The following is a 26912-nucleotide window of genomic DNA, read 5'->3' as shown; positions in this document are numbered from 1 at the left end:
CAAAGGATTTTCACCCCCTTCCATTGCAATGCATTAGATACCTGCAGGAAAGAAGGAACAGAAGCTACCCCAGACATTTCAGACTCACCTCAACACTCCTCTCAAGGCTCCAAGTAAAGCAACTGGAAGTAGTGCCTGCCAAATCCTCCCTGATCCAAGAGCATAAAATCTGCACAGAATAATATATATCTGCATAATAAATATTTTCTCCTAAGGACAAAACATGTGGTCTTCAGGAAACAGACTGATGTGGAAAATTCACAAGTCTGCTAGAACAGCTACTGAAAGAGTGTAGTTGAAATGGTCACAATTTGGATAGAATGCCTAACAAAACAGAACCACTCAAGCCCAGTACTTCAGGCTATCACAGTAATACAAATGCTAACACACACACACAATTCTATAATTACATTCTTCCACTGTCCAAAACAAGTGCAGGACTTTAAAGCACAGTGTCATTTTATAGCACGTGTAATCTCACCAGGATGGTCCCATTTTTGAGAACCTTTAATCCCATCAGTATTCCTGAGGTACGGGCCAATGTCAACAGAGTACAAGTTAAAATAATAGCTCAAGAAAAATATATATTTTCATGCAAATAACAATGGTTTTATTTAGAATATTCTTTACAGCTACACCATAAGATTACTAACTGTAGCAGGATGGAAGAAGTCATAGTCATTGACAGGAAAATTTATCAAAGGATTCATTTACTGCTACACTACAATAGAATGCCACAGGTTTATAATTGTTCCACTTACCTTGTTTGGTTGGGCCAAACAAATTTTTCCAAGTAGTCTGAAAATATTCAATGTATATTATTTAATGCTAAAAAGAACTTTCTGCACTACATAAAATATACCTCTATGGTTACAGGTAGAGGTTTGCCAAATTAGATTCCAAAATATCTAAATTCATTGTCTTAGTTTCAGATGTGCCAAACACTATGAACAATAAGAGGAAAGCAGATAACCACAACCACAAAACACACAACTGTTTCAGCTTTGGTGGAGAAGAGAAAGATAAGAAATTAACAGGTGTTGACTATACAGAGCTAGTGAAGTTGTTTCCAAACTTACTGTCTAGATTCAGTAGATATTTACAGACAAATATTTCATTTAGTTATGAGTAACTTTAAATCAAGTACCAAAAGCATGTTTTAATATTCAACCCACCAATATTTCACAGAAAGCAAAAATATGACAACTTTGTATCAAAATGATATAGAATATATATAATCATGTTTGTTATAATAATATACTTTCAAAAAATAGTAATTCATATATCAAATCTTTTATCAATTCTGGAGGTGTTCTGGATGAAACAGAAAAATGTCTAGTTAACAACATATTAAGAGAATTAAGATTCTTTCTGATGCCCTTAAAAGGCATCTCTGTCACAAAGTACCTTTTTTGTTTGTTAAATTAAGAATCTTGTGTTTTTCCTTGAATCAGGTGTCTAATCTTCTCAGCATCTTTTTCTATAGTTCTATTTTTAGGATCAATCTTGAGAGCTGCTTCATAATCCTGGAGACCTAATACAGATACGTTAATAAGAATGTCAATCAATGACACGAGCATCCTCTTTAGCAACTAACCAGAAATAAGTGCTCCCCAGTCACATGAAGAAATGACATTAGGTTTAACTTTTGTCAGTAAATATATTTTATTTATATTATCTTGCAGAACATTTTAGTGGAAACACTCTACTACATAAACATCTTCAGATACTGAAACATGGAAACAGAGCCTCTTCATTCCCATATATACATACACACATGTGCATGAGGGGAGTGCTCAAAAGTCTTCTGCAGAAGAGAGAAAAAATGAATGAAAGATGGAAAGTGCATGAAAACAAGAAATGAAAGAGGTGAACTGTGAATACTAGAGCTTGGGTGGGGGTAAAGCAAACCTTAAGTACAGGAAGTAAAATAAAGGTTTAAAAGTGCAAATGAAGCTGTAATGGAATGACAAAGTGATTCATACGGTGAGAAAAGTAATTAGCAGGAAAAGGTTAGTATTTCACTCCTGACTTTTGGAATATTCTTCACCTTCTACTTTCTAACAATTTCCAATTTTTGTAACTTTTTGCCTTACAAAATTAAACTGATATTCTTAGAGAGCTCAGTAGGGACACTTAATTCAGATATTTTCACACAAATCACACATACCTGACAAAATATTTTGCTAACCAGTAGGGGTTCCATGCCTATTTTTACCAAGGTATGTTAGTAAGCAGTTCTCAAGCAAATATTTTAGAAATATTTCAGGTTATTTTAGGTTACTTTGTTCTATAGTTGGAAATACTGTAAATAAAAATCTCAAAACCAATAAAACATGGCTTCATGAATAGCAAAATTAGTGCAACCTAGTTTCATATCAGTTTGCACCCTACATTTCACTGCCTCCCAGTGCAAATATCTCCAACCTCTCATTCATGCTTCACTGATACCTTCTATGGCCACCAAGCTGCTATGGTCAATAGTTGTCCATTATGCACAGGAAGACTGAACCAAGACACCAAACAGGATACATAACTTCCTAAACTCAATGCAAAAACTAGTTTGTACTCCTCAAACTAGGAGTACAATCAATTTTCTCAAAACTGTTGAGATTTTTTCAAATGGAATTGCAATTAGCCAGTAAATATTTTTAAATAAAATAAAAAAAAAAAGAAATGTTGTATAAAGGTTCATAATGAAGAGACCTACTTTTTGTACTGGCCTCCTTTAATGACTCTCCTGAAAAAAAATAAAGGTGTGAGCAGTCTCATTGAGCTAAACAGAATTACTTATGTGTCACTACAAATTCACATGCACATTTACACAAAATCAAGGTCTTACCTTCAGTATATAATTCCAGCTCACAAAACGCTGTTCCACGTCTCACATATGCTTTTACTCGAGCATTCTCATTATCAGGAACAGGTGGTGTCAACAGTTCTAGTGCCTTTACAAACGAAAACACACACAGGGAGATTTTGCCTCCGTTTGTTTTTTTTCTCATTACACACACTCCTCTCAATTACTATGATTATACAGTAACATAATAACTATTCAAATAGAAAATAACTATTCAGATTTAACTACACGGCTTGTGAATCTAGTTATTAAGATTTGTATCTGTTACCCAGCAGTTTGCTAAATACAGTTTCATTGCCATGGCTAAAAACTGAGGAATACTGTCTTAAACATTTACTACAGTCAAATAATGTATTCTATTTTCACACATGGTATTACACACCCAGGAAAAAAAAAAGCAGCCTAGAAAAGCTGCCCTTTTTTTTTGTAGTAATAGTAGTTCCTAGGGAAAAAAAAAAACAAGTTTCAAGCCTCAAGACGTTCAAAATTAGTTAAAAAAATAGTAACTTAAAAAAAATAATAATTCTAGGAAAACTGTCTCCAAACTATTCAGGTGTCATTTAAAATCACTCCTTTCTCGTTGCACAAATAATGGCTGCTAAAATATCAAGATAATGCAGCCCTTCTTGAAAAATGGCTGGTTTGTTAGGGTTTTTTTTCAGTTATCCTCCTCCTCACCACCACCTTTTTTACTTTCTTCCCACAAAATGAAGAACACCACAACATAACACAAGTGATATCTCTCCATATTTTCTTTTTTCTTTTCTGCTCAAACTCGTATTTTTTTTTCTTTCAAGTGTATATATTCCTAAAATATTTTACTTGTAAAGAAACATGGATTGAGTCAACATAGGCCATTCTTCCCAAGTGTTTGGAAGCCTGGTTTGAGGGTTTGAAACATAAACATTACAGTAATAAATCACAACCACATATAAGACACTCTGAGAAGCTGTATGTTTTTACCTTAGAGGAGTCTTCAATAGCTTTATGTAGATTTCTCAGCTTAAGGTGGCAGGCAGCACGATTCAGGTACAGCAGCGGAAGCTTATTGTTTAGCCTCAATGCAAGGTTATAGGCATTTACAGCTCCAAAATAGTTTCCTGTTGCAAACATTTTGCTAAGTATAAAACAAAAAGTGAAATATACACTTTAAACAAAGTGATAAATCACAAAATAAATACCCACTTATTGTTACAATTCATTTTCAAAAATTTGAAGTTTTAGCCGCTTTTCCCTTGAAAATGGCCATTTACAGCTTTTTCTGAGGACAACATAGTTGCAGTTCAGTCAAATGTGATGCTGACAATATAGCATATAGATACACATATAGTCATTTCTTAGAGGCAATGGAAGGATAGCAAGACTAGTAAGAGGCGGACGCATGCAGGCAGAGGCAGGACTAATCCTGAAAGTCATGTATCTGATTATCAGACTTTGTACATCAAAACAAAAACATCCACCATGTGTTCACAATGATTTTGTCTATCATGAGCTGCAGCAATTGCATCTCATGACTTTATCATATTCAAACCCCATAAGCTGTCAATAAATTCTCTACTATGCAGACATTCACCACCTGTGTCTAGGATAAATACAAAATATCAAAACTAAGTAATAGACATAGACTATGTAACTCATTTAAATATATGTTCAAATCTAACTTACTTTCCTTTGTCCTTTAACCAGTCTGGATTCTTCTCCTCTTCTTTTAAATCTTCCAGCTCAGACAAATCAGCACTTATTGTTCTTCGAGCTTCTGCTTGTTTACGCAGCCACTGTAAATATACAATGTGCAAGTAGTATTTCTGAGGCAAAATTCAAATCCAAAAAAGAATTTTGCTTTCATCTCTTAACTCACTCCCATCAAAAGAATTCTATTGGCCACATAATTTGGACAGGGAGAAATCATTTATTATGCCAGATATGAAAAAAACTTCAAATTTTCCCCAAATATTTTATTACCATGTAAGAAGCAACATTACTGCATCACTAATACATTTTTGTTGCTTGCTTGTTTTGGAGCTCCAAAATGACTCTTTGTGTTCACTCAATAGAGCACACAAAAGAGCTAACAGTGAGCTTCTTTTTAAGAAGACAGGGTTTGAAGAATCTTAAGTATATATATAGAGACATTTCAAATGCTGTACTTCAAGGAATTAAATTAACACTGCTGTGTCGGGCTTTTTTCCCCTCCCAGAAAAGGGAATATGCTATTTATTACTCTGCACAATCATGTGCTTAGTGAAAATACTTTTTATATAAAAGTGTTTCTTTAAATTTTAATTTAAATAATACAATCTTCCTTGGAAGACAAGAATATTGGCACAGGTACCATCTTTCTCAACTTGCTGAACCCATGGTAAATAATTCACCTTGGAAGACAGTAGAAGCATTGTATTAAACCAGAGAGCAATCCTTACCTCCTCCTCTTCTGCAACACGAGATTCTCGCAGAGCTGTAGGGAAAACTCGTGATGTAAAGTTGATTTTAATTGTAGCAGCAGATCGAGGAGCTGGTAACTGTTCCTCCTTTAAGTTTTCTGAAAACATACTATAGGAACCATGATCTGTGAAAAGAATTGGAGTACTGGAAATAAAAATTGGAGCAAAAGGAGTTTCTCTTTTCTTCCAAAGACTGAAGTACACCTAATTCAGAAATTCTGAGCATTAGAACGAAACCTCTATTAGCTTGAGAAAGGTTTAGACTTGTTCTTTTGAAAGGAAGGTTAAAAAAAATTAAGAAGTATGTTCTTGCTGTGTAATGCCATCTATTTACTGGCTACATTGTCACAAACAAACATGAATTCCTCTTACACCACTATCTCTGTCACTTGCATGAGTCTCTGACAGGGCAACTGCAAGAGCTAAAACTAACCTTACCAAACCAAACAAAAATTACATACTTTCTGTTGGTTTAGTTCCCTGAAATGGCTCTCTGTGGGGCCAAGTTGTGGGATAGAGAGAGTGAAAGGAGATGGCATGTTTCTTTGAAAACCAGCAGTTAGGTTACTCTTGGTAACATGAATTCCACCCTCCAAAAGCCTGCATTACACTGTAAGAAAGGCTTTCTGGTTTACTTTTCTAAAGCTTAGAAGAAAACCTGCCCTTGTATTTCCAAAGGCTTAAACAAGAGCTAAGAACTCACATGCTTTAGCTCAATAAATTACCTGAAAATGAAGACACCAAAATAACAGCAACCTAAGAGAATTAGATCAGTATGGTGGAGACAAAGATAAATGATGAATTAGAAACATCTAGGAATATAGTTATACCCACACTGTAAAGAATGGTAAAATACACTTCAGTATAAGAACCTTTAGTAGGTTTGAGTCTGGTTTCAGAAGTTCCTTTATTAAGAATCCCAGTTTTGTCCATTCTTCCGTTTTTCCTCTCCTTTAGCTGCTCTATTTCTTTATGTAGTTTCCGTCCTTTTTGTACCCTCTTTTGTTTCTCAGCATCTTCTTGCTGTTTTTTCCATAACTCCAACTCCTTTGTGACCTTCTGCCTCTCCTTTTCTTTCATATCTTCAATTCTTTTTCTTCCTGCTTCTTCTAGCTGTTTGAATGATAAACCTGAGATATGTAACATCTGCTAAGAATAAGACGACCAAGTAAAAGTTACCATTATTTTTCTAGTATCCATATCCTAAGCACAGCGTCATCAGTGATGTGATTGCACAAGCAGAGTTACGGAAGACAGTCAAAGTGACTGGGAGAGCAAAAACCTCTGATTAGTTTTTAGAAGTTGTATCTCTTAACTGTTACTACCAATACTAAGGTATGACCCAGAAACATTCTGAAACAAGTTTTACTTGTAAACAGGGAAAATTCTAGCCATATTCCAAGGCACCTCTCTGGAATATGCAAAACGTAAATAAACTATTTGATTTTAATGCGCATAAACACAGACCACTAAAGATAGACAACACAAAAGGCAATGAACAGCAAGTCTGGCATAAAATGTAACAATAAATAAGTAAGATTTAAAAGCCATAACTAGTATTTTTGACAGTACTAAATGACTTAACACTTGTTTTTACACAAAGGCAACAAAAGAGTACAGTTTTGCCTCACGACTGCAGTCTCCTTCGATTGACAAAAGTCTGAGCTCCTCACCAAAAGTTTTCATTGGTATTACTAATGGAAAACTACAACAAAGTATTTTTTTCTGTATCATTTCCATATTTGCTAATACCTATGTTTTAAGCACAAAGAAATAACATGGTTCACCACCACTGTAAATAAAAATGAGTGCTTCTCATCTTTTTAAGGTACGATTAACCAAGCAGCCACCAGATCACTCTGTAAATGGTTACATGGATGCATCTTGCAGATTCCCTTCTAAGCTTACCTCCATTGTGGCCTCCAAAGCATACTTTTTGTGTTCCTGTTTTGTAACTTTTTTTGCTTCTGTTTCCTCTTTTGCCTTTTCATGGGCTTTTAGAACAGCATTCTCTCTTAAATACTGCAGTTTCTCCTTGCTATCTTAAAAAACCAAATAAAAACTATTTCAATAATTTAGGCTTGAAGTTCTAATATTCTGCACCATGTTTATAAACCCAGAATTCCTTTTGCCACTTTGTCTTGGAAAACACAACCTGGTTCAAATTCCACAAAGAACTCTCTATCTCTAAAAATGAAAAACTAAGATTCACGTACATGTAAAATGTAAGTTTTACACTAAACACTGCTTTGTTTTGTGCACACTAGACCAAGAGGATGTTCTTTTTATGTTTCTATATACCTTCTATTTTTAACAATGAACAACAAGGTTTAACCGAGCAGATATCTAGCAGCAGAATTTCACATTGCTTATTATGGTGTGTAAAGTCTTGGCACAGTTTGGGTTTCTTACACACAATTTTGTATTCACAGTAGAGAACTTACCATTTTCTATAGTCAGGGAATCCCACATGGCCTCTTCTTTTTTATACAAAGTGAAGAAAATGATTCCATTTCCAATCTTTGCTGTGCTGTTTGTTTCATCAATAGGAGCATATAAAATGGCTTCAAATAAAAAGGGATGGATGCTTACCTATAAAAGTATAATTAATTTGTACTGATATTTACAATTTTTAATTAAATCTCTCATATTCAAAATACTGAGCATACAGTAAACCTCAAGAAACACATGCTATTGGCGCAACTACTTTGCTTAGTATCTAGTATGGAAGTTATATATTTTATTAGATCAGGTAAGAGAAATTAAAAAAATGGTTCTTCTGCAACAAAAGATTTTAAATTTACAATTATTCATAATATAAGCAGATGTCTATAACTCAGGCCATTTATGAGAGAAAAGGCAGCTGGTGCCTACTGAGCAGCAAAAGCATTAGTACAGAGAGGCACAATCAGTGGTAAAGCCATTCTATCTAGTAGGATACACATTTAACAGTCTGCAGCAAAAAAAAGACATTACAGACTAACAGTTATAAAACATTATAAATTTGACAGCGCTGTCGTGATGTATTAAACATGTTCTTTTCAACAGCGCTATGAAGTAGCACCAAGGCACAAGCCCATGGGCCACAACACATCTCAAGCAGCAATACTTCACAACAGAAGGCCCCTGAGAGGAGCGAGGCCCCCCACCTTCAGGTACTGGTCAGTGCAGAAGATGTTGGCGGGGGTGACCCGAACGCCAGGCAAGGGCAGCGAGAGGTACACGGCGGAGCCTGTCTGCCGCCAGCTGTACTCCCGCAGCCACACCGGCATGGCGGCCTTGTTGCTACGGGCGCCCCGCCGCCGTTGCTAGGGGAGACAGAGCTACCGATTTTCGCCAAGAGCACTTCCGGGTCCCGCAGCGCTGCCCCGGAAGGCGCAGGCCGAGTTGCGGTGCCGGAGGAGCTTCTGGCAGGTCCCTATTGAGGCACCGCGGTCCTGGCGGTATTCCCAGGGCCCCACGGTTCCATTCCCCGCTGCTGCCGAGGAACTCGGCGGCCGTACGGCGACTCGCACCACGCCGGCCCTGCGGTGCCGCGGGCACCCGGGTGTACGAGCAGCCCCGCCGGGGAGCGCCCGCCGCTGCCAGCCCAGCTGCTAACGGCGGCAGCCCGGGGCAGCCGCGGCTCCCACCCGCCTGTACAGAGCCAGGCGCGCAGCAGGGCGTCCGTGATGGGCTACAAGGGCGGGTACACCCGCGGCAGCAAGGGTTCAGGGTTCAAAACAGCAAGTACCGTTCCCGGGACTGGACGGGACAGCTGGAAGCTGTCAGCGTATGGCGGCTGGGACTTCTGAAACATGGAGAGATCGGCTGACAGAAACCCCACTGCAGGCACCGGCCTGTGACTTACCCGGACAACGCGCACCGAAGGCGCTGTTGTGGTTTTCATCACTCGCACCTCAGAGGAGTAGGAAGGAATGCAGCTCTTACGATCCAAATGCGCTTCCATAAAGAGACAAACTTACTGGCTTGAGAATTCCTGGTTAAAACTATTAAAAGCTGAGGACTGATCTAGCAATACACTGAAACTCCCACATGTCCTCTAAAGTACTCGACAGCTCCATGCTATTACCTCCCAATACTGTCTATTTTGCTCTCTTAGCCAAGCACTCGAGATATTTTGCGTGTTGTTGCTCAATCCCCTCTCAATCAGTAACACAATCTGCCAAAATAAAGTCTAGTACATGGAAAGCAACTGCGTCTGGGGAATATGGGTTGAAAGGCAAGCCAAATGCATTCAGATAAACATGAAGGTATGGTTTAAGTTCCTCAGAAGTATAAATTACTTACAACTATGTGGGGGGAAAAAAACCATCCAGAACCAAAAAGTCAAGTTTTCCCCTTTAAATTCTTTCAAAATATGACCAAGAAAAGCTGAACTTGCACACATTAGCTTTTTGATGTGTATCACTGAAGATTTAATTTTTATGTTTGACTATCTATATTCCAAAGCAATGTTCAGATGGTGGTCATTTAAGTCATGTGTATACACATATTATAAAAATAAAATAATTATCACAGAGGTCTAAAACTTTGTCAGAGCAAGAAATCCATTGTAATTGATACAATTTCTGGGTTGTTCTCCATCCTCACTCACCCACATCAGTATAATGTGGGTGAATGCTTGCATGGACTGGTATCGTGAGAACTGAATTAAATTCCTCAAAGACCAATGAAAAGTGTAAGAGGGAAGAGATTTAACTGAAGGTATTTTTGGCACATGTGACTTTTTAAACCTTGCAGGTTACATCTTTTCAGACTTACGTTAGGACATGCACAGTGGAAAAAGGAGCCTTGCTGTCAGCTGCAGATGAGATTTCTTGCGCTCACAGCTCTGAACCCAGACCTAAACCAGGGCGTCTCCATCAACAGACTGCTATCAGCCTAAGAAACTGTAAGAGAAAAAAAAATTAAAGTTGATGGAAGAGCGTTGCTGTGAGAACAAACCTCCTCCTGTTCGTTTTAAACCTGCCTTGTGATACCTTCATTTAATATCACTTAATTGTTTGTATTGCAAGACAAATTTCAGGCAAATGCAGAAAGGGATGAAACAAGCAAATTCTCAACATCCCTTCAGTGACATTCAGGTTTCTCACAGACCTTTCTTCACTCAAAGACATGTTTTCTTAGAAAGCCCCCTACCATACATTTCTTCTACATAGCTCTATCTTCTTTGCTGACCTTCAAAGCTTTCCCAGTTCTACTATATTGAAACCACAAAGGCCACAGTTGCACACAGTCATCAAAATCCTATTTGCCTGCTTCCTACATGAAGTAATGGAAGCGTTAGGGATTGGAGGGAATAAATGTTCTGTTTTAGATCAGGGTGTTCTAATAGCAGCATTGGCTAGAATGGTTATAATGCAATAGTAACTCAAAATCTCCTACCACTCCAAAACGCAGCTGTAGTCATCCAGGATGCATTCGTCAGTTTTGCAGAGCTCATGCACGGCAGTAAGTCTTGGACTTCTTGAATGCTGGTCTTCTGCCTTGGTCATCCAGGAGTCATTTTTAGTTTAGCCACAGAGAATATACTGAAATGTAGCAGCTTATTATTTATTCCTGCCAAAAATACCATACTATGTACACACACTTTACAAGCCAAGACACAGATATGATTACCTGTATTTGCTGTTCTCAAGTTACACAAAATAGGTCCAATACATTAACAAAAAAGTCTGTTTACTTAAAAGCTAGGTCACAAGTGCAAAGCCATGCATTTACCCCATGGAAATGCAGATTTCGCTGCTAAAGGACACAAAAGGGACTGAGCAAGTTCTTGGATCTACCTTAAAAGTCTTGTGGTGATGCATATCCACAGAAGCACCACCTATGTCATATGCATTCCACATTGCTAGCTTACTTGAACAAATAAGTGATCTCTCACTATGATATTTCTGCCAAGTAAATCAAGAGAAAGGTCCATGCAGGATCTTTCTTCTGTTTGCACTAAGTTGTGAGTCAGAGGTGCAAGAAACTGTTGTGAAAAAAAGACATTTTTTTTTCTCTGGAAAGCTTTTTTTATTAAATTCCCATGGCTTGTTTTATGAAGGATGGAAATGTATACTCCAGTCAAATCTTAGTAATATTACCAATACTCTAACCCTCCAGTTGCCAATGCATACAGAGATCTCTTTCAGGGTTTATTACACTTCTAATGACTTCAGAGGCTTTCATGTATGGGGGGGGAAAATCTTTTAAATAGTTACCTTCCCATCCTTTCTAAATTCTCATTTCTCTCATCCCTCCATACTTTTTTAAGAGGAACAGGATTATTTTATCAGATACTATTTTTTCAAATGAACCATTTTGCACGGGTGGCTTACTACCTGTATCAGTTGCTGATTTGGTACAAGTTAGTTCTGTCATTCAAACAAACAGGAATATCATAATAATAATTTTTAAAATAAATAATTCTTTGTATAACGTCATCCCAAGTGCAGAAAGCTCTAAAATGATATATTCAGCCAAATGGTGCCTAAGCCTTCCGTCCTATTATGTAAGAAAGAAATGGGGCTCATGGTGCACGACCTATTCTAATCTCCTTTGAAGTTACTTCAGATTAACGACTTTACAGAACAGCAAACCTCTCCAAGAGAGGCAGGAGCTGTCTTTTCTGAGCAATACAACCTCATACTGTGCCTTGCAGGATTATGCCTAATCCAAATGCATTCCCACAGGCAAAATATTATGACTTAATACAATCAACTAGGTTGAAAAAGACCTTTAAGATCATCAAGTCCAACATTTACCCTAGGACTGCCAAATCCACCACTAAACTGTGGCACTAAGGGCCTACATCACCTTCGTAAAAATCAACAGGCAACTTCCCCACAAAAATTACGTTTATTTTAAAAGAAACTGAAAACAGACAACAGAAAGCAACAAAGTTACATACAGTGTTGGACAAAATGTACCATATACATTATCCAAGAATGCTTGAATCAGATTCTGATACATGTTCTTCTAAAAGGTATCACATCATTATTAGCCAAAAAAAATATAATTAAATGTCAACAGTCTTAATCAGCTTATACTTTGTATTGTTTGGATGGCAGTAGATTGGTAACTTGCCTTTTTCAACTCACCCTAAACACTGAAAGGAGAATATGGACAAACAATTCCAAGTCAAAAGGCCCTAAAGAACACAGCATCTGCTCTGAAGGCCATATACAAAAGCCTTGAGGAGAAACTGTCTTTTAAGTAAAAATCCCCCAACAACTCTGTATTATTTCACATTTCAGAAAAATAAAAAAAAATAAAACAAAACAAAAAAACTATTAAGAAAGGAACAACAACAAAATAAAAGAATTTATGAAAAGCCTGTCCTCCTTAAACTATATGGATGTTCAGAAGATGAGTGCCTAGGAATAGATACAACATCTCTCTTGACTCCAATCCCACACTGTCTCAAATACAGCAATTCCTGAATTACAGTGCACAGACCTTTTAGTAAAAAGGTGGGGTTCAGACAGTTTGTTTGAACATGAGAAGGAAAATTAATCATGTATGGCAAACAGTACAAAAATAGGTATTTCCTGTGATGCTGGGGTAAGCCATTTCTGAACCTGGAAGCTAAGGGCAATATTGAATACTTTAAGCCAGGCAGCACCTCTAAGGGGCTGAACACCATTTAGAATTCATCACCTCAGAACTGATGACACACAACACTAGGGCACTAATGCGATCCTTTATTTCCATATAAAACTTAAGCCCACAAGAAATCAGAAGTCCCATACAAAGAAGTGAATGTGCATAACTCAAGATGTAGTGTAGGATAGTTATATTGCCTCAAGAGTTCTGCTAAGTACACTTAATTTTCCAATTTTAAGGAAGCCTATTCTAATATAGAAAGCTTCAGACAAAACTTAGTAATTGCAGAATAACTTTAAAATACATCCAGTTCTACATCCTCCTGCATACATCTAATCACATCCAATAGATAAAAAATGACATGTTTTGTAAACCAAGTAAAGAGCATTAGAACAGAATTTTCACACCCATGAGCGTACGACCAGATGTTCACCCATTTGTTAGAGGATAATAATACAAAACTCATTCTAACAGTTGTGGCAACAAGATGACAATGCACATAAGTGCTGCGTGTTCTGAAAGGTAGTCAGTTTAATTATCATGAATTGCTACCATCTATCATACCTCATTCTATGCAAGATACCACACCAGCTACCAATCCATAAACAATAATGTTTCACATACTTCATAGAGTAGCTTAAAACACATCATGATATAATTTGTATTACATAGTAATTTAATCCCTGGCCACAGGGTTAATGTTGGACAAAGTCTGGAAACTTTTTTCCAATTTGAATTACATACATTAACTTTGCCACACACCACAGCACTAATGCATGTATTACTTCAGACATGCTCTAATTTAAAATTGAAACAAAAAAGTTGTTGCAAAAATACATGTCACCAATGTGGAACACATTCAAGATTGTATAAAAAGTACTGAACTGATATCCTAAAACAGGTATATTTAAGCAGTACATAAGGAAAGATTAGTTTTAATATGAAACAGTAATTTAAGTCACATACAACATGATAAAAAGCATGACTTCCTTATTTGAAAATGTTACACCAATACTTCTACTGCCAGTTTATTTATAAAATGAAAGGAATCTATTTAATGCAGATGTGTTATTGTATTAAGTTGGAATAAAGACAAATGTTTAAAAGGCGCTACATTTGAACACCATTGATTTTGTAAAAATCTCAAACCATACAAAGCATTCCACTTGCAAATAACATAGGCCCCAAACTGCAAACACTCTGAAACGTTCTTGATGTGCCCGTGCAGTTCCACTGACCGTTAGTTCTCACGTGCTAGGAGTTAAGCCTGAAAAATGTGATTACAAAACTGGTTCTTAGACGAAAAACTTTAAGGTCACAATGTTTGTATTTCTATACACAGCCCCCAAAATTATGTTTTTGTTTTAAATAGTAACTTCATTACTTTAGTCTCTTTCATCTGAAGACCTCAAACAAAACGAGGCCTCTCAACAACCCTGGCAAGTAAGCATTAGTCCAATCTTCTGAAGGCAGAAGTTGAGGCACAACCAACCAACCTGCTTGGCTCAAGTTGTACAAGGGATTGGTAAAACAGCCAGAAACAGCATTTTTGACATCCACCCTATAGCCTATACACAGTACTGTTACTTACCCTGGCAACAATAAAACAAGTATTTTAAAGAGCAAGTTACATATTTTCTCATTTAAAATTGGTCTCTGGCAAAAGAAAAAAACAAAACCCTAAGTATTGAGGACAGTTTGTATGTATTCATTTCAGCATGAGAGAGGGGAGAACATTTCAGGCAATATGGGCTTGTTTCTGACCATGACAAGGAGCTGTTCAAAAGGACACAGGCATTTCCCATAAAAATTTTTAGGTTTGTAAGATTTACAAAATCTTTACAATATTTTTGGTGTGCAGCACCAGTACAGTCTAAATCACCAGTAATGAAAGAAGCACATGATAGTTCAATACAAATCGTTTCATGTAGAGTATTACAAAAACCCTCACCTATTCTAATCCACCCTCCCTCCCACCCACCCTGCTATAACTAATGTCTAATTCTAATCAGCTGACATTTTCCTAGCACCTTACTAACAAAACATGATTGTTGTTTTTCCTGTGCATACTTGAACTACTACTAGTAAATACATGCAGAGAGAAACAAAGTATAATCCTCTCACTAGACAGAGTCCAGGTATGCCAAGCACACATCAGCAGGGCAAGCATATTGGCTGGATGACTTTCAGAGATCCTGATCAGTCATATCTCTGTCATCAGTGTAGTAACAAGTCTGGGTTTGTTTTTAATTTGTTTTTATTTTGTGTAACTGGCATTTGCTAATGCCTTGTGTATTTACAGGTTAATAAACACAGAAAATTTACTGGGTTACAAACCCAACATAGTACCAGTTCAGAAAAACTGAAATAAACTGTTAGTTTCACAAATACACAATTTAAGGCCTTTTAAGATGATATTCCAATTGATTTTGTCAGAACATTACATTTAAATCCCAATGCCTTGCTACCTACCACAGAAAACACTTGCCTAACTTCATGTAGAGTTCAGGAAGAGGTTAAGAAATACATGGTTATTTTAAATACAATGTCTGATCCAAAATGTTACAACATTAACTGGATTTCTGGGAACAAATGCTCCAAACACCTTCCCCCAACAGGAATGGGGTATGGGAGACGGGAAGGTATTGCGAACAGCACACTGAGTAACAACAGCGTCATTGGAGCTTGTGTTGAATTTTCACTGAGTGCAATGCTTTTATTTCATTTACATTGCTGTAGGTCTAAACCAGCTCCACTCTCTTCAGAGTGCAATTTTTTGCAGAGATTAAATTGAGTCCCAGAGGAACAAATCTATCTAAACAAGGTTTGGTTTAATATCTACTGTAGGTACAAAAAGTAAATTCTAACAGTCAATCAGTCATTAGGAAAGCTACTGAAGAATAAACCTAACAGAGGTTAGATTGTTGCTTGTAGATGCTTGATGTTTTTTTTGTTGCTTGTTTTTAAATATCCCACCTCTAACAACAAAATTTAGTCTCTGTACTAAATAAAGCAAATGGTGATGAAAGCAGGAACCCTGGGTCTGCCTTACACTTTCTTTACATCTCTATACAGGAAATCCTCAAGGTATGAATTCTGTCCTTTACACTTGAAACATTATTGCCTTTTTCCTAATGAGAGGCAAGACAAAAAAAGAGGGAAATTTGCACTCTGGTAAAAGAGCATATAAAACTTTTCACTTTTAAAGTAAAACAAGGGCAGTTACGTGGATCAGCACAGTATCTTCTAGAAAGCTACGACAGTAGAGCCCATTTAAAAACCAAATGCAATGGTGAACTAGCAAACAGGCCTCACTTTTCACTTATTAGCATAGCTTACCATAAAACCTACCTCTTTGTACAGATGACTGTATTCTACAGAGGCTCCTACATCACTCATCACCACAAACCTGAACAATTTATCACATTAAGGAACATGACTAATACCTGTAGAGCCTGACATATGACTTAACTGCTAACTGTTTAAAAACTAAAAGTTTCCAGCACAGGGGTATTACAAGCAGAGTCTGTTATTACAGTACTACCTTTTATTACGTTAAAATCACACTTATCTCTATAGAAGCACTGATTTTCAGTTGTGTATGCAGCTGTATCACACTGCTAAGGCTGAAATCTTCCAGGGTGGATGTTTCCCCACATGAAAAAAAAAATTGTTTTGAGATCAAGAATAAGATTAAATTACCCATATTAAAATATAATTGCCAGTATCACACATGAAGCTCTAGTGCCATTCATACTTGTTCATAAAGTTTAGCGAAGAAGCTAAACCTCTGATTACCTGCTCCTGACACAAGGTAAACTCACCTAATGCAAAAGCTTTATTTTTCCTCATCACCTCACTGCAAGACTGGCTGAGGCAGTGGCAGGAATTCAGTTTTACTTTGCTGGACACATTACCTTTTAATGCAGAGCCTGTGCTGTGCACACTCCATTGCCTTGCGCGCTCCTTTATGTCAAGTGGACTGTGCAAGCTCAGGACGACTGAGCAGGCACTAGCTGAAAGTCCTTGAAGATGAGTTGGGCTTTCCCTGCACTAGTTCATTCACAATTCTCAGGCAGCACTGAGGCAGAGAGTAGAACCATCAACAAGAAAAGATGAGAGAAATGCATGATTGCACAACCATGACAGATGCAGAGACTATATCCTAATGTATGTGCTTAAGAGAAATTAATTAAGGTTACATATGCAACCCTAGGTTTGGTATTCTCTAGATTTAAAGCACTGGACTTCATAAACTTGATGTGTTCTTTCTCCAATGTACTCATCATATTTCGTAACTATTTCCAAATACTGCAAGACCTAGTGAGAGTCCTCAGCAAGCATTTACTGAGAAGTCAGAGAAACAATTGACCTTTCAAGGAAATATAAATGCCTTTGTATTAGAGAGTTAGCAGGTTTCCTTATGTTACTAAGCATGAAGTCATCAGCTTTTGAATACTATGTTATTTCAAAACCAGGAAAAAGCAGATGTGAAAATCTCTGTATTTACCTCAAACCAAAAACTGTTAATACTGCGCATTCCTCCATGTCATCTCCACTATATTCAAAGAAAGGATAGAGAGAACATCCATAATGGACATTCACTCCCAAAAAATAAAATGTAATGAGTACTTGCAAATACAGTACCATTAAAACTGAGCACTAAATGCCAGCGTTAGTTAACAAATTAACACTACAGATTAGGGGCTATTCATACAAGCACTTTTGCCTTCAATAAAACTGTCAATGCACATACTACTTATGATCAGTTGTCAGTTACATTTTACAGTTTAATCAGAAACAAAAAATCCATCCTGTAAAACATTTTTGCACGCACAAAACTAAGAGTACAAAAGCTGGGATGGAAGTTTATAAATGAAAACAGGTAAGATGACAGCAACTAAACACAACCGATTGTCTGCAGAAAGTGAAGTACCCAATTTGTAACCAAATCTTCACAGCAAGTATTTCAACCACTACCACCAATTCACGCTGTTAGCCATCCGTATTCAGTGCAGGTGGCCCTGCAGTCTCTCTTGTACGCATTAACTGGACATCTTTGTCAGCCATGCAAGTATCACAACCCCATACTGCTGATGCTTCTGCTGTAAGAAGGCCATAAGCTGATTCAGTCATACCTGTACAGATCCGATGAAACCATTTTTGACAAGAGGCTTCACACAGGATGGCATCCTGGTCATCATTGACTTCATGTGTGCAAATTCCACATGGATAGACAGGTTCAGAGGATGAGTGACCATGACGACTGGGGTGAAGGGGTGTTTTGCTGCTCTTTTCAGAGTTGCATGCTTCAGCAGCACCTCGAGGCTGGCGGGACTTACTCTGAGTCCCATTTGAGTGACCAGCATTAGTGTTATCAGCACTATTAGAATGGCTATTATCTTGGTTTACCACATTGTTTCGATTAACATTTTTTAGGTCGCTGTTACCTTGACTCACAATGTCCTCTGGCCTGTGATGATGCTGATGAGCAGTAGTGTTCTCGTTGGATGCTTTGCTTGCACCTTGACTGAAGTCTTGCTTTTGTGCTGATGATTTTGTCTGGTTGTAAGTGTTCGGTGGAGGAACAAAAGAATGGCTTGACTCTAGCTGAGAATTTGGGAAATTTGGATTGTTTCCAGGACCAAAGTTAGACGGCACGTCAGGGTGAGGTATCTGACCAGAATGGCCAAAGTTCTCACCAGGATTTGGTCTGAAATGCTGACCAGGCATACTGACATTTTGATTTATCTGACCACTGCTATAAGGTGGTTGATTCCCAAAACCTGGGTTATCGTGTGGACCAAAGCTGAAAGAGTGGGGCCGACTAAAACCCATTCCCACTGGGTTTTGAGGAAGGGGATGTGGCTGGTTTCTGAGGGAGTAAGAACCACCATATGGTGAGGACACTCTGGGCAGCATGTGAGGTGGCATTCTGAAAGTGTTATAGCCTCCAAAGCCAGGATAACCAGGATTACTAAAATATGGATTTCCTGAAGGAAGTGGTTTATAAGACACAGTATTATAGTTGTCATCAAAAGGATTTGCAGCTATAAGGTGGTCAGAGCTTGGATTCGGCGGTGGAGCATACTCAGATGGAGGAGGAAATGATGATCCCTAAAAATATTTTAAATAGAATATTTAAATTAGTTTTAGTATTTCCCTGCAAGACAGGCCAAGCACAAAAGGTCCTGGATTAGTGCTAGTGCTGAAAGAACTGTTCAGCTGTTGCATAAAGCTTACCCACCATCCCTGCCAGGTTGTATGAAATTTCAGCACAGAGGCAAGAGAGGAGTTTGGGCTCTGGATAATATGGTGATTTATAGTAATCTCAGTGGTTTAAAAATTGTGCAGTTACACAACCACGCTTCTGAAAATACTACTTGATATGTAACTTCTATTTCTTAATGTTTTACATAAGAAAAGCAACAATACAGAAAGCCATGTGTCACTTAAACACATGCACAAAATATTTCCAAAGGTTGCAAGAGCAGATTTGAAGCATTTACTTTAGCTGCATTTTGGGCTAATTTTACTGAAGATATGTCTCTTAAGAAACCCCATTTCTACAAGCATATACAAACCTAATGTTTCTATAACCCTAAAAAAGGTATACAGAATATAGGAGTTTGCATATAGGAAATTTCTGTATACCAGAGGTACCTCTTATGAGCATTCCGTGATTGGGGGCAGTCTGCAAAGCACAGTCAATAGGTATAAGATAGAAGGATTTCTGGTTACAGAGCATAATTAAATGTTTAATGGAACCCAGAGGCTATTTAAATGTTATCAGAGTGGCTATACAATTGAATTCCATACTAGACTAGCCTGAGGGGAACATTTACCTGGTTCACTCTCACACTAACTGTGCTCACAGAAAGAATTTCCTCCAAATACCAATAAATTAAGATTAAACTTTCCCCTTCCATCCCCCCAACCCAAAAAAATAATAATAATTAATTAAAAAAAAATCTGCTGTGCTGCAGATTTTGAACCTGGTAAGAATTGAGGAAACTAATCAGCATTCCCGGTACAGTTATCACCGTTCCACAATACAAAGGAAGCTCCAAGAAAGAGGTCTGAAACCCTTAAATTGACTGAATGTTTCTCAGAGCAACTTTCATTATGACTACTTTAAAAACAGTAAAAACTAAGAAACCAGATCCATATCTCAATGGAATCTGGATAGTCCTAACAGAATGCTGAATAAATAAAATCACTCTCACTGGGCAGTACCAAAGTAATAGATATTCTCATCATTCAAAGCTGAATGAACACACAAAGAAAAATTCTACACTACAGATATGTAATTGCTTTAGATGTTTTGTACTCGGGCTTCCTTTTCTGGAAATGGAGACTGTATAGAATTGCCAGATTGCAGGGATTCACTGGAAAGAAGCTGAACCTGCCTCACAGCTTTTGCTTGAAAATCACTTGGGGAATACGCCAAGAGTTTGGTCAAAGCATTAAGAAACCATGCTGATCCATTAGCCCACAAACCTACACATGTAAGAATAAAAGAAAGAAGAAAAGTAGTCTCATGGCAACTACCCATGCTGTACAGATTTCAACCAATGGCTACAAAGTCATTAAAAGAAGGCCTGTCTCAGAATCAAATCCCTATGGTGAAATGCAAGTTATTGCAGTCTCACTGTGCTCCTCTCTTTACAGGTCTTCAGCAACCTGCAGAGATTGGAATAACTTCAGCAAGAATACCTAGTATTCTGAAGATTCTAACTTCACAATACAACTGGAATATTCTGTATGTAACTGCTGTTTGTGATAACAGACTGACATTCTGAACAATGTGGGATACCACAAACAACACGTGGGTGCACTGTTTATTACAATATCAAAAGAACCAAAGGGAATTTACCTGTGTGTTTGCTTTGCGCTTTTTCTTATCAGGGCTTCCAAGTTGTACTCCTGGTCCTCCTAACCCATCCAATCCACTGTCACCACCTACAAAATTTCAATTGGTGCAATACTGCATTAGTTTTCTTACAGACTGTGTTTCAAGTTTGCCTCTGTAATAGCAACAGGTATCTGTTACAAGTACTGAACTTGCACTAGTTCTGGTGGCTAACATTTCAAGAAGTAAGTGTCTGGAGGTAAAAGCATACCTTGTATACTGCTACCTTACTCTACTACCACTTTAACGTCCAGTTCATGCTCAGAGTTGAAATAAACATTTCCATTTGTTTTATGTTTATCTGTCCCTTGGTTTCTAAAATCTCCACTTCACCAGTTAGAAGTATTTCTTGTTTGCATAACGCATAAAACTATCACAAGAACTGTTTAAAACCATGCATAAGATTCACCTCCTATTCACCTTACGTAGACATAACATTTATCAAACTCACTGTACCAATATACAACAATATATTACAATATGTTGTGAAAGAAAAGGCAAAAAGTAGTAGATCCATAACTGAAGCGCACTGAAAACCTGTCCTGTTGTTTCAACAGATCTGCAGTTGATAAGATCTAAATTCCACTAAATGCAAGATTCGATCAGACAAAATGATACCTGCCAACACTCAAAGGGGCTCTAAGTGAACCTGTCCTTCCCTGCAGAAACCTCATAGAAAATTGAGCATGGCTGCTCTGGCACAAAAAGAAACAAAGAATGTTCATTTTATTGATCACCGTATCAGGCTTGACTGAGAAATCCAAAGAGATATCTGTACTTCACCTTGGATTCTTCCTCACCTTTGTTAACAGCGGAACCAGCTCTCAAAGTTGTATAAATTGTGGCTTTCAGTTTTAAAACTCTGGAAAAATACGTCCTAACACATTCCTTACTATCCCAGCCAGCTTGCTGAAGCACGAAAATCACTCTGGGGTGATATGAAAGCAACAAATGTTAAGACACTAACACCATTACATTAAGAAACTATATGTTAATTTCATTTTCCCCAGGCCCATTAAGATATTAGTTTATTTGCTCTTTTGAAAACAAAGTACATATACACACATATATATATGGTTAATATATATATACTAACTATAGAACAGTAAGAAGCAGGCAATCCAACCTAAAAAATGTTCTGTTACTTGTTTAAAACTCATATTCAGAATACAAGGCAAACCTAAACAAGATGCAAGCATACAGCTGAACACACAGGTTTGTCTCTATCACCAAAGGTAATATTACCTGAAGATAACTGTGAATTATCAATAATATCATACAAAGAAGCATAATGTATGAGACTGTGCTGATCTATCTTACAGAAGTATACCCTGCAGACACCTAAACCAACTTTTACTGTTCAGTAAAGTAATGCAAAATCTCTCAGGGAAGAAGTAGACCTACTATATACAGACTGAAATATCAACAGTTATTTCAAATACCCCTGATCAAAGGGGGCCTGAAAAATTTCACTCCTAGCACTTCCTCCCCACCTCCTCTTCTGAAGTTTCATGGAATTTACCAGTCCTATCCCCAGTAAGAATCCAGTTCTGCCTCTGCTTTAATAAGTTCCTTTTGGCTTTGGCTGTCACTGTTCAAATCTGTGAGCCTCTGAGATCCACACCTATCAAAACTTAAGTTTGAATTTCAAAGACTAAGGCATGAAGTCACAATAAACATCTCAAAAATATGTTGTTGTATAACCTACAATCAGAGTAACTAGGCATTACTTCTTTTAAAAGAGAGTCCTTTTTGCCTTAATTTAGAATACAAGATCCCGTGTATACCTAGTATGCTGTGAAGCACTGCCACTGCATTTAACTGCAGATACTAACTAATCACAGCATAAAGTTTTACATAAAGGATGATGATAAATCTCCCTTATACTTTAACTTTATAAAATAATCTTCTTGATATTTACTCAAAACTGACCCTGCCCTTTCCATTAGCTTCTTCTCCAGCATTCCTATAGGTTTATCATAAATTCACTGGGAGATTTCACTCTGCACACCATTCCTCACAACTGCATAAAATGCACTCCTGTTCCTTGTAGTCCTGCACTCATAACACATAAACAACATTAACCACTGGCAGCAAAGCATTACAAATATCCAGATTTCTTTTAATAAATTTAACAACTAGCAGTGCAGGTATTAGTAAATTTGTGGTCAAGCACAGTACTGAGGATCAACAAGTGTTGCCTTACAGTAGCATAAGTTAAAACTTTATAAAATGATGTATGAATTCCCTCTCTGGGACATCATTCTTCAAAAGCACAAGCCTATGAACATTATAATTCCAGTGACAAGTTACACAATTTCTCCACGAATTACCTACACGGGTGAAGCCAGTCACAAGCCTATGTTTGCAGAACAGAGTCCTACATCTGGAAAGGCACAAAGCTTTTTTATATTCTCAGTTCTCACTGTGTGAGGCCAATGATTTAATTTAGCCCTACAAATTTATATTTTCCCTGTGGATTTTATAATGCTTTAATTTACACATGAAAGGAAACAGAATGTTAGTCCTAGCATACCTCCAAAAATGAGTGAATAAGGGTCATTTTCCTGCAGCCAAGATAAACTTTCCAGAAAGTCACTTTTGGTACCTACCACACAGACCTTCATTAAAAGGTGTACTGAGAATTCAGGAACACTGCACTAAAAAAAAAAATACTAATTGTTTGACACTATTTTTCCAGGAAAAAACCCAACACAACTCTTTTGACTAGGGCATCATATCTGCAACGGATCTAGAGATAGAAATACACATCAGAGAACTATTCTCTTATTAAATAACAGGGAAAATGTATTTTGTTCACTTACATTTAGGAAAGGAGAAATCCCAGATTCTTTTTTACTTCATCCATATACCAGAGATTTTCAGCGTTATTTATGAGAACTGCAACTGTAGTTTTGTTTACATATTAAGAGATTGTGACTTTGCATGCAATTTATGCCATACTTAACATGTTGCAAATATACTATGGAGTTTTTCATTCTCACTGTCAAATCTCTGTCTAGGTTTTTACAGGATGGATGCCAAAGTCTTTTCAAACAGTGCTTTATCTCTGTAAGAATGCTTTCCCAAGAAAGATAAATGCCTAAATAAACTTTTCATTAGAGACTGAAAACTAAGAAGAGCCTAATTCTGACCAGATCTGGTGAGCCTATTCAGTGGTCCTGATACTGTAAACAGTTTTGATATTAAGCGGTAATCACATGGAACTCGAAGGGTAACTCAGGCATGTGAAACTGCATGTGCTTAAATATTTGCAGAATCAGGGCTTGAGAATGAAGGACTCTAAGGAATCCCAGTCTCCTTTGTAACACTGCTGCATGTTTTCATTCTCTCATTTTCAAGGTTGCAATCCAGCTCGTACTAGACCAGTTTCAGAAAAGCAGAATGTAAATCAATGACAACGTGCCTAGCTGAATCCACACCTTTCCCCACTTACCCAACCATAAAAAAAGCTTAAAACAGCAAGAACAATAGAATTCCAGGGGCAAAACAGGAGGCGAGGCAAAGAGAAGCAATAAATTGCAAATCTTATCATTTTGCTATGATTTTCACCCAACTCGGTCACCCTAGTGTCTTTCATTAATTCATTCGGAAATGCATTTCTGGTTTTAAGGACTATGAGGACGCAATTACCGCTACACAGACTGATGTGCTACTGCCATTAAAGTCAGCTGCACAACCAAATCGGAAGAGGTACCGTATTTCTACCCTTCTCCTTACACATTTCAAAGAAATGCGTACTTCAAACCTCACTGGAGCCACACAACAGTGCTATTGATAAAGACAACATTTCGACAGATTTTTCATTTCCCGAAAAAGAAAAACCTCAGCGAGAATCAAGCACAAGAGCATGACCAGAGACAGAAGAGCAAACACTCAAGTGTAATTTATGGGCTCTGCATCAACACTAACTCGGACATGTGGCACTGCCGACGTATTCCCTTGCACCAGCAGTATGCACGCTGCATACTAATGGGCAGCACATCCAAGAAAACACGGGACATGACCACGCACCGCACGCGTCCCCGCGCGGTCCCAGCTGCGCGCAGGGCGACCCCGAGTTTGGCATTTCAAGGCCCGGAGGCTGCGGGAGCCCGCGGCACCCGGCCGGGCCCCACCGTGCAAACTTAGCGCGGCTGCCGCGCTGCCCGGCCCCGCCGCCAGCCGCAGGGAGGCACCGCGGCGGGGGCGCGGGCTCCCTGTCCGGTCCGGGAGCGCGTTGGGCAGCGGCGGTCCGGTCCAGCCAGTGCGCGCATCCCGCGGCGCCCGCCGGCTCCCCTCACGGCAGTTAGGCCCCAGCAGCGGCCGCCCCCCATGCCCGGCCCGGGGCCCCCCGCCTACCTCGGGATCTCTTCAGCGCGATGGGGTCCTTCTCCTGTTCCGCTGACATTACAGACCGCGGCGCATGGCTCCCAGGGCAGCAGGAATCGAGGCTCTTTGATGCTGCTGCTGCCGCCGCCGCCGGCCCGCGGCCCGCCCCCTCCTCCCCCGCCTCCCCCGCCGCCGCCCCCACCCGCAGCTGCCGTAGCCGCCGCCGCCGCCCCAGCAGCGGAGCGAGCAGACTTTGCAAAGTTTGGGCGCGGGAGGGCTCCGCGGCGGCCCGCGGCCAGGGCCGGGCGAGGCGGGCCCCGCCGAGCGGAGAGCCGCTGCCCGGGAGCTGCGCGGGGGCCCGCGGAGCGCCGAGCCGCGCAGGGCAGGGTCCCCGCGGGCTGCGGACGCCCGCCTCGCTCGGCGCCCGCCGCCGGGGCTGCCAAGCCCCGCGGCCCCGCACAGCGCCCCTGCCGGCCACCAGCGCCGCTCACCGCGCCGTACCCCTGCCGCCGTTGCCATCCGGCTCCCTGGCCCCCAGGGGCACTGGAGGCAGCTCCCGCCGCGGCGGGGCTCCCCACACTCCCGCCATGAGCGCGGCGGGGGGGGGGCGGAAGAGGGGGGAGCCGCCAGCCCCGGCCGCGCCCCCGGCCCGCGCCGCCGCTCGGAACAAAGACTCGGGGCCGGGGAGGGCCCGGCCGGGACGCGCTGGGCTCGGGGCGGCCGCGGGCACCGTCCGTGCGCGTGAGGGCGGGCGCGCGGCTGCGGCCGGCACGCGCCGCTCGGTGACCGCCCCTCACACCTCGGGCCGCGCCCCCCGCCTGCAGCACGTGCTCCGCGCGCTCCTCTCGCCTCAGGCTGCGGCCCCGCGGTCCGCTCTCGGGTGGGTCTGTGCCGGGGGGAGGGTCCGTCCGTGCCCCCAGCCCTGCCTCTGGCCGCAGGGCACTGCAGAGACACAGCCGCTGGGCCCGAGCCCTGCTGAGCCCTGGGGCCATACAGGAGTGTGGGAGCCGCTGCTGCTGTTCTGTGCAAACACACGTTCTGCCACAGATCCCCATCGCATTCCAGAGGTGTTACACACAGAGCCTCCTCCTTCATCAAAACTGTTTATCAACTGCATGAAAAATAATAATCTTTCCAGTAAGGGTTTATTCTCCTTTAACTGGCATAAAAATGTCCATGTAGAATGTAAAGTATGGGCTTTGCTGACATACCTGATTTCACAATACCTAGCAGTGGTACTTCTTTACATATCTTCCTGCTGTATGGATAATTGGTACTTTCCCAGTATTTGGAACACTTTTTCTGGGTGTTATTTGTGTAAAGGTTACGGTATCAATATTGCTGGGGTTTGGTATTTACATTTTGCGAGTCTAACTAAAGTAGGCTTTTTTATGCTGATTTCTGTCCTTCCCTAGGCATCGTTTTTTTTGTCCACATTTTTTTACTTCGCAGCAGTCCCAGGTTGCACGTACCTTGAAGTACAGCAGATTGACAGTAGTCTGGTGTGATCGGCTGGTTAATTCTGTGTAATCTTGCTGCAGTATAACTTGTTATTAACAAGGTGGGTGTGAGCTCGTCTCTATTTGGAGGAAGATGTCTTATCTGTGAAGAGATTTGCATTTTCTGCGGTGGAGCTCGCTGTAGGCCTGGGTGATTCTCCCAGGACTGCATGAGCTTTTGTGCAAGGCTGCCTTGTAATAGCATGTAGACTGTAATTATGGATGTGCAGATTGATGTCACCAAGTCAATAAACGTTCCTAGGGGGAGATCGTCT

General features: G+C 39.7%; 2 protein-coding genes across 3 annotated transcripts; both read right to left on the bottom strand.

The window, feature by feature from the left end:
* Window positions 1–453: 453 nt before the first annotated feature.
* On the bottom strand, window positions 454–8573 carry DNAAF4 (dynein axonemal assembly factor 4). 2 transcript variants are annotated; one of them, XM_031046141.2, is made up of 10 exons: window positions 8451–8573; window positions 7746–7893; window positions 7210–7343; window positions 6174–6414; window positions 5281–5426; window positions 4526–4635; window positions 3824–3977; window positions 2843–2948; window positions 2711–2740; window positions 1310–1534 (listed from the first exon to the last, which is right to left on the bottom strand). In XM_031046141.2, the coding sequence occupies exons 1-10, from the start codon at window positions 8571–8573 to the stop codon at window positions 1425–1427; spliced, it is 1302 nt and encodes a 433-aa protein (XP_030902001.1). In that variant the 3' UTR covers window positions 1310–1424. The 2 variants fall into 2 exon arrangements, with proteins under 2 accessions (XP_030902002.1, XP_030902001.1); XM_031046142.2 differs by lacking the exon at window positions 2711–2740 and having other exon boundaries at window positions 454–1534.
* Window positions 8574–14880: 6307 nt separating this feature from the next.
* Window positions 14881–25291, bottom strand: PYGO1 (pygopus family PHD finger 1). The gene is made up of 3 exons (XM_034066494.1): window positions 25169–25291; window positions 20771–20856; window positions 14881–19011 (listed from the first exon to the last, which is right to left on the bottom strand). The coding sequence occupies exons 1-3, from the start codon at window positions 25215–25217 to the stop codon at window positions 17890–17892; spliced, it is 1257 nt and encodes a 418-aa protein (XP_033922385.1). The 5' UTR covers window positions 25218–25291; the 3' UTR covers window positions 14881–17889.
* Window positions 25292–26912: the final 1621 nt, after the last annotated feature.

This window comes from Melopsittacus undulatus, chromosome 9 (genome assembly GCF_012275295.1).
Source record: "Melopsittacus undulatus isolate bMelUnd1 chromosome 9, bMelUnd1.mat.Z, whole genome shotgun sequence".
Classification (NCBI taxonomy): Eukaryota; Metazoa; Chordata; class Aves; order Psittaciformes; family Psittaculidae; genus Melopsittacus; species Melopsittacus undulatus.
The sequence above is the reverse complement of the archived record's forward strand: the minus strand, read 5'-3'. Positions and strand labels throughout refer to the sequence as shown.